General features: G+C 59.6%; 1 protein-coding gene across 1 annotated transcript; it reads left to right on the forward strand.

Annotated features, from left to right (window-relative positions):
* Positions 1-2,840: 2,840 nt before the first annotated feature.
* MRGPRF (MAS related GPR family member F) lies at positions 2,841-4,613 on the forward strand (the record flags this gene model as incomplete). The annotated part of the gene is made up of 1 exon (XM_079929274.1): positions 2,841-4,613. One exon carries the CDS (start codon positions 2,841-2,843, stop codon positions 3,822-3,824), a length of 984 nt encoding a protein of 327 aa, XP_079785400.1. The 3' UTR covers positions 3,825-4,613.
* Positions 4,614-8,232: the final 3,619 nt, after the last annotated feature.

Genomic DNA, 8,232 nt, shown 5'->3' on the forward strand with positions numbered 1-8,232 from the left:
GGCAGCAGGGCCCCTCTGGGCTACGTGGCCTGGCACTGGTTACCGGTCACCTCGGATCCCCAGTGTCTTCATCACTGGATGCCCTCGAATCCTATCCTGTGCAGACCTTGGGGCATCTGTTACCAACCTCCAGAGGCCTTGTCATCTCTTCCCTGGGGAGATGGGGCGGTCAGCTATTTCCCATGGCCAGGCCCTGCCAGGAGGCCCTGCGAGGGTGGCTCCAAGGGGGCCCCGGTGTCACGAGCCTCCGTGGGGCTCTGGGCCACCCTGCCAGCGTCGCCCAACACCAGGGTCCGTCAGTCCCGGTTTACCCTCTGCCTCCAGGCACTAGCCATGGCTGAGACTCTGAGGACCCATCAGGCTGACCCACCCCTTCTGCCCTCCCCCGCTCCCGCCCCCTACTTCTCTGAGGCCTTTGAACACTCTGGAATTCCCTCCTGAATCCCGGGAAAAACCCTCTCAAGTTGGAAGGACCCCTGAGTTTACCAAGTGCAACCTTTGAGGAAACGAGGCTCACGCCAGTGTAGTAGCTTGACTGCGGTGAGTCCGGAGGTCGGGGCAGAGCCAGGACCCCAGCCCCCGGCATTTCCCCACCATGCCTGCAGCCCTGATGGTGACCACTGCAAGATGGCAGCCACAGGAGACAGAGAAGGAACTGGCTTGGGAGTCCCCAGAAATCCCCGGAGAAAAGGCAGAGCCCAGGGAGGGCACCAGAGCAGGCATTGTACAAGGTGCTGTGTGGCCGGGATGGCAGCCACGCGTCCAGTGACTCCCCGGCCCTCCCACTCTGACTCTGAGGGGAGGATTGCAGACTTCTTCCAGCCTGCGAGAGGCACTGAGGGACCTGACCTGTCAGGTGCAGCCCCTGCCGCCCAGTTCCCTCCAGCGCTAGCGCTGGTCCTCCGTGGACTTGTTTAGACACTGGATCTTGTAAATTTCTGAGTCTGCTCCCCAGCTGAGAAGAGGAAAGCTGAGTAAAGAGCGAGCTCAGGGGTTTGAGAGTTGACGGACAGACAGACAGATGTGGGGTCAATAAATACACTTAGAGGATAGGATGCCGGGTAGTGACCGGGACCCCCATGCCCTGACCTTCTGGGGTTTCCCCAAAGTTTGCCAGCACCCTCCAGTCCCTGCTTGCAGGGTCCCCTTGACCGGAGCCAGGCCAGAGGTCCCTCCCTTTGTTATGGGGTGTCAGGCCCAGAGAGCAGTCTTTCGGGACCCAGCTTTCTGCCGGAGCTGGGGCCCATCTGGAAAGTAACAGAATAGTCCTGCCTCAAGAACGTTCTGGTTTGTTTTTCAGTTTTGTTTTGGGTTTTGGAGGGAGAGTCATGAGCAATGGGTACTGACACCCAGCCTTAGATTAGGGGGAGGCCAGGTTCGGGCTCTGTGGGAAAGAGTGCTGGGATGGATTAGTGATGTCTGCCGGGGTGTGGGCAGGGCAGTGACAGTGCTCTGGGCAGCCTCCGCCACTGGGGATGGGAGGTCAAACTCCAGAGCCTGAGCACCGAATCCAGCTTGTAGATGTGTTATGTTTGGCCCACAGCGTGTTTTTTAAATGTCAGCATTTAAAGATCAGGATAGTTTACATTACCATCTCGAGTTCTGGCTTCTCTGGGGAGAGGGAAAAGGATGAATAAGAGCCACTCAGCCCGCTGGTCCCACTGGCGCCCACCGGCTGGAGCAGGGCACCGCCGACTCGCTCAGGACGGGTGCCCTCCGGTTTGCCACTGCCCCCCCCACACTTGTCAGCTTCTTGCACATGGCCCACGTTCATGCAGTTATATGCCAGCCCAGACCCTGCAGGCAAGACTGTCATTTAGCCAGATGGACTCACACGGCCAGACCAATTGTCACAATACACAGCTCTGTGAATAGCCACTGCCTCCGTGTCTCGCCCTCTAGGGACCCCCTTGGGCCAGATCCAGATCCCTCACGATCCAGAAACCCAGAGTTTCACCCTGGCCCAGCAGGGAACCAACTCTGATTCCCCAGGTCTCTCTGATTCCACTATAGGTCTGGGTCCACTTTGGTTTTGTTTCGGTAACTTACAAGTGATTTTGTTTTTTAAAATAAATATTTTCATGTTTCAGTGTGAAAAATTGCAAGTTTTGTAACTTTGCATACACCTTCACCGATTCATTAATCGTTAGCCTGTTGCCACATGTGCTTTCCCTCTAGTATCTCTTTTTTTAAAAAATAAATCTTGATTATCTCTTGATAGGTACTTTCTTTCCCAGAGCTCTTTGAAAGTAAATTGCAGACACCAAACCCCTTTGCACCCAAACAGTTTGTATCTTCTAAGAACAAGGACATAGCCACGGTACATTTTCCTCTTCAGAAAGTGTAACGTTGGTACAATATATAGTCCACGTTCCCGTTTCCCACTCATCCCCCTAATAGCCTCTATAGTGATGGTTAGATCCACTCTACAATCCACGCTTACAGCCCTGCGTTAATTAGTCATGTCTCTTTAGTTTCCTTCGATATGGAAAGCTTCCTCAGTTTTTCTTTATCTTGCACAACATGTACATTTTCTGGCCGGTGGACCACCCGGTACCTTTATGAGGGACCGATGCTCTTCACCATTTTTACTATCACTCCTGTAGGCTGCGAGCTCCAGACTCTGGGGCACAGCGTGGCAGCACTATGTCAGATCAAGGGTGTCTCTGCTCCAGCTGGAGCCCATTCATTGCTCCAGAGCCACGTCTGTAATCAGGACCAACACACCTGGGCTCAGCTGCAGGTTTGGGGGCGGAGCCCAGCACACCTGGATGCAGGTGCGGGTTTGGGGATGGAGCCCAGCCAGTATCACCGCGTGTCTCCCCTCCACGCCTGCGCAGATGTGTCCGGGAGTGAGCGAGGCCCCGGAGCTCTACGGCCGCGGCTTCCTGACCATCGCGCAGATCGCCATGCTGCCCCCGCCAGCTGTCATGAACTACATCTTCCTGCTTCTCTGTCTGTGCGGCCTGGTGGGCAACGGGCTGGTCCTCTGGTTTTTCGGCTTCTCCATCAAAAGGAGCCCCTTCTCCATCTACTTTCTGCACTTGGCCAGCGCGGACGTCGGCTACCTCTTTAGCAAGGCCGTGTTCTCCATCCTGAACACGGGGGGCTTCCTGGGCTCGTTTGCCGACTACGTCCGCGCGGTGTCCCGGATCCTGGGGCTCTGCATGTTCGTCACCAGCGTGAGCCTCCTGCCAGCCGTCAGCTCAGAGCGCTGCCTGTCGGTCATCTTTCCCTCCTGGTACTGGCGCCGTCGGCCCAAGCGCCTGTCGGCCGTGGTGTGCTCGCTGCTCTGGAGCCTGTCGCTCCTGGTCACCAGCATCCACAGCTACTTCTGCGTGTTCCTGGGCCGCCAGGCGTCTGGGCCGGGCTGCGGGCACGTGGACACCTTCCTGGGCATCCTGCTGTTCCTGGTCTTCTGTCCGCTCATGGTGCTGCCCTGTCTGGCGCTCGTCCTGCACGTGGAGTGCCGGGCCCGGCGGCGCCAGCGCTCGGCCAAGCTCAACCACGTCATCCTGGCCATGGTCTCGGTTTTCCTCGTGTCCTCCATCTACTTAGGGATCGACTGGTTCCTCTTCTGGGTCTTCCAGATCCCGGCCCCCTTCCCCGAGTACGTCACCGACCTGTGTATCTGCATCAACAGCAGCGCCAAGCCTGTCGTCTACTTCCTGGCCGGCAGGGACAAGTCACAGCGGCTGTGGGAGCCCCTCAGGGTGGTCTTCCAGCGGGCCCTGCGAGACGGGGCCGAGCCGGGGGAGGCGGGGGGCAGCACGCCCAACACGGTCACCATGGAGATGCAGTGCGCCTCGGGGAATGCCTCGTGAGAGGCCAGCTGCTGGAGGGGAGGCGGCGGCCAGCTGGAGTGGCCTCCAGAGACCCTTTGCAGGAGTCAGGAGTTGGGCAGCAGCCCCGGGGCCCGAGTGCAAGGAGGAAAATCCGCTCCCCGCCCGCGAGCCGCCTTCTCCCGGGGCAGAGGCTCTGGGCGTGGCCGAGAGACAGAAGAGCCACTTCCAAACAGACCCCATGGCCTCACCAGGCTCCCCCCAGCTATCCTCCTTCCGTGACCCACTGCAGAAGTTGCCCCCGGGCGGTGGGCCGGGTGTGGGGCTCCTCCCCGCCCCAGGATGGCCAGGAAAGGAGAGGAGGGGGTCACGCAGCCCATCCACCTCCTGCCCCATCAGCCAGCCCTCCTGAGAACAGCCAGCCCATCGCCCGTCGGGCCAGCATCTTTGTCCTGCTGTTGGGACACCTGCTGTCTCCTTTCTGCCCTGTCAAGGCAAGGGTGCTACCTGGGAGACGCTTCTCCTTAACCCGCCTGGGAGCCCAGTCTTTCTGCACATGACGTTCCCTTTGGTGGCTGAAATGGGGGAGCCTCTGGCACGGCAAGTGCCTGGACGCAGGAAAAGCCGTCGGCTGGCTTGAGTGGCTCACTCTCGTTTCTGACTCCATGCCAGCCGGCATGTCTGAGCTGCCGTCCGCCTGGTCTGAGGGGCTCCGGAAGGCCGTCCAGGCAGTCTCTGGGCTATAGCCCCACCCAAAAGTGGGCACTGGCTCTACCTGGCCACCTCAGCCCACCTACAAGCACGGTGGCCCAGTTTGATGAAAGATAATACGTGTATATCAATAAACGTTTTCTATCTCGCAGCGAGGAAGGCTTCCTGCCCTCTGTCCTGTCTGTGATCTTGTTCTCACAGTGAGGACCCCACTGGCATCCGAAGCCCAGACGGGCAGCCTTTCCACGCCGCCCCCCATGCAGCCCGCTCTGTACCCCAGTTCCCGTGCCGCCTCTCCCGGCTGGCCGGTCTACACACCGGCGTGCTCCCTCTCCTGCTAGGGTGTCCACTCCTCTGCCGGAGGGAGCTTGGTCCCCACGCTACGCTCTGTTGGCTAACCCCCATGCACTTTTCACCCACCCAGGGCCCCCCCACTCCCCCTGGGAACCTTAGTTTTCATCACACCTACTGGGTTCTAGGCTCTCTGCTGGCTACTAATACAGTCCCTGCCCATGAAGAACACAGTGTGCGGGCTTCCTTGGTGGCGCAGTGGTTGAGAATCCGCCTGCCGATGCAGGAGACACGGGTTCGAGCCCTGGTCCGGGAAGATCCCACACGCTGCGGAGCAACTAAGCCCGTGCACCACAATCACTGAGCCTGCGCTCTAGAGCCCGCGAGCCACAACTGCTGAAGCCCGCATGCCTAGATCCTGTGCTCCGCAACAAGAGAAGCCACTGCAATGAGAAGCCCGTGCACTGCAACGAAGAGTAGCCACAACTAGAGAAAGCCCATGCACAGCAACAAAGACCCAACGCAGCCAAAAATAAATAAATAAATAAGTTTAAATAATAATAATAATAATAAAAGAACACAGTGTGTCCACACAGAGACCCCCGGGGTGGCTGCTGCACCCTCGGCGATATTGCACCCCCTGCCCCACCCAGAACTCTCTGTCCTAAGCTCTCTGAGGCAGGGCTGGCGCCCCTGTGCCTGTCACTTCCCGAACCCCAGCCATAGGCTGAAGCCCCTCCCAGGAGACAGCCTCCACTAGAGCCGGGCCGGACGGCTCCCTGGCCAGCGCCTCGCCTCCGGCAGCCCCAGGAACAGGCCCATCTTGGCCTCCTGATGCCCAGCCTGGGACCCCCGCCACTTTGGGGGACGACCTGGGAAAACTGCTCACTGCATAGGCCCGGGGAGAGACCAGGGCAGGGGCGTCCGGGGTCCGGGGCAGGAGCAGGGCGCCCCTCTTCTGTGGAGAGCCAGGAGATGGCAGGGCGGGCGGGGCGGCTGACGGAGGGAACTGCCCGTCCAGGAGGCAGTACCGCCTGGTGGCTGGCATTCTGCCTGCAGAGCCCTGGTGATCGCGGAGAAGGGCTGCAGCACCACCGTCGGGCCGGCTGACCCCCAAGTGCATTGCCCTGACGACCAGGGCCCGGCAGCCCGGCTCCCTTTGCCCCAGCTGCTGCCCCAGCAAGGCCACCGCTCTGTGTGGTCCAGTGGCGAAGTTTCCAGGAGCTTCGGGTGATGAAGCCGGGGCGCCCACCCGCCCCTTTCCCAGCCCCTGGGGTGCACCCTCCCCAGCCTCTCCTCCACACACCAGTCAGAGAATCCCGGGAAAGCAGAGCTGGAGGCCACCACAGCTGACACTTCTGGGGACTCGAGAAACCAAGTGGGGTCCTGACGACGCGCGTCAGGGGGTGGGGTTGGGACCACTGGCTGGAAAGCTCCCAGAGGTGCAGGCCTCCCTCCACACGGCGGAACGGCTTCCCAGGCCTGCAGGTGCCCCAGGGGGCCATCCAAGGCCTGGTTCCTCGGGGCGCAGTGCATCCCAGCCCCTGGGGCTCCCCTCTTCCTCAGGAGCCCCGAGCCCCCCGTGGGGAGCTGACCCCCACCCGGGGGCTCGACGGCGCCTTCCTGCCTCTGCCACGGCTCAGAACCCAGGCCCGGTGGGTGGGTGGGCAGCCCTCACCAACTAACAGGGCCTGGAGGTCAGGACAGGGCTGGGCCTTGTATGAACGTACACGTGCCCCTGGCAGACGCTAAGCCCAGAAGGGCGGGGGCCGAACTCCAGGAATGGGGCCTCTCCCGGCCCCAGGACCTTTCTCCCTGAAGTCTTGCTAGAGAGTCAGACCTCTTCTCCTTTCTGCCACTCCAGCCCCCGGGCAGCGTCCAGGCACAACCTGCCCACGCCCTGACCACCTCGCTTCTGTGCTAGTGGTTCTGTGCTGCTGGTGGGGAAAAGGCCCACATACCCACAAGCAGAAGCCTCAGGCCCTCGACCACTTTCCTCCTCCCTCCTTTGGTATTTAATTACTGAAGGGGCCACGGAGCCCACTGCAGGGGTGGGGTGATGCGCCTCTGCTATCCCCACCCCCCTAAAACGGCATATCCGGGCCCCCCCGTGGTGACCAAAAGCCTCCTTCTTCCTGGGTGTCCCATAAAGGCAGGAAGTCAAGAGTCCCCAAACATCACAGATTTCCACCCTGAAACTGCCTGGGGCAAGGGCTCTAGCCATTCTCCTTTGACACCTGCTTGTCAACAGAGTCATAGAATCGTGATTCGGAGAGTGAAGTCCCGTACCTACCAGACAGCTTCTAGGCGGCTGGACAAAGAAACAACACTTGTTCCCCCGTCCCCCAACAGGACGTGAGGGAGGGGAGAGCCACGGGCAGGACAGAGCTCTCCACGTTTTCATACTTCCTGTCACCGCTGTCTCTACAGACGTGAGCAAGTGGGGAAACACACTCTTAGGTACACACGGGATACACACGGTCAAACTTGGAAAGCCAGAGCCAGCCTCAAGGAGGCCAGGGACCGCCACCCATGAGCCGTGGGACCTCGGTCTGCGGTGGCTCCGCGTCGCACACACTACAGTCAGGGCGCAGGGCGGCCACTGAAAGAGGGACATTCTCGGGAAGAGCCAGTACCAGCACTGCTCATCAGGGCAATGACTGTCATTTCTTGACGACCTACTATGCTCAGTGGGCCCTGGGCTGAGAGCTCCACGTGCGAATCTCATTTAATCTTCAGGACAGGGCTCTGCAGTACAGACTATCAGCGGCCGTGGTGGGCACCAGTGCTTACAAATGGCGTTCCTCGTCCAAGGGGGACGGGCCTGGCTGGAGCCCCAGTCATCTTCAGGCACAGTGGTTTTCTGTTTCCCTGGAAGCTCAGGCCTCTGACCTCTGTGCTTCCCATCAGCAAAGCACTGGGAGTTGGGGTTCTGGGGTGATGCATGAAGTAGACAGGGCAAGCCCATCGCCGCCCAAGGACGCCCTGGACCGGCCTTGTTGGATTACACAGTCAATAGAGACCAAAGGAGAGGACAGCCCGGTTTTAGGCTGTAGATGTCTGGAATGGATTGGGGGATGGGAAGGCATGCGTGTTCAACAGACGGCACAGTGAACAGCCTGGAAGCTGATACCTCTTCTGTCTCTTCTTCCATCCTAATAAGAGGAAATGGAATGCCTCTCTGGCATCCGCCCAGCTTTCCTGAATATCCTGCCAGTATGGTTTTGAGATAACTTGGGGTTTATATTGCATGCCAGAATTTTGCAGCCCAAGATCTTTTCTGCACAGCTTGGTTCAGAACCCTCAGACAAGAAGAGTCCTCTGTCTAGGGAACCAAAGGCTTCCTCTAGAAGGCGAGACAGAGGGATGGGTCCATTTAGGGTCCAGCCTCTCAGTGCTTGGGAGGAAGCTCCAGCCCAAGGAAGTGTGCCCTTAAGCAGGTTGGCTA

This window comes from Stenella coeruleoalba, assembly GCF_951394435.1.
Source record: "Stenella coeruleoalba genome assembly, chromosome: 8".
Classification (NCBI taxonomy): Eukaryota; Metazoa; Chordata; class Mammalia; order Artiodactyla; family Delphinidae; genus Stenella; species Stenella coeruleoalba.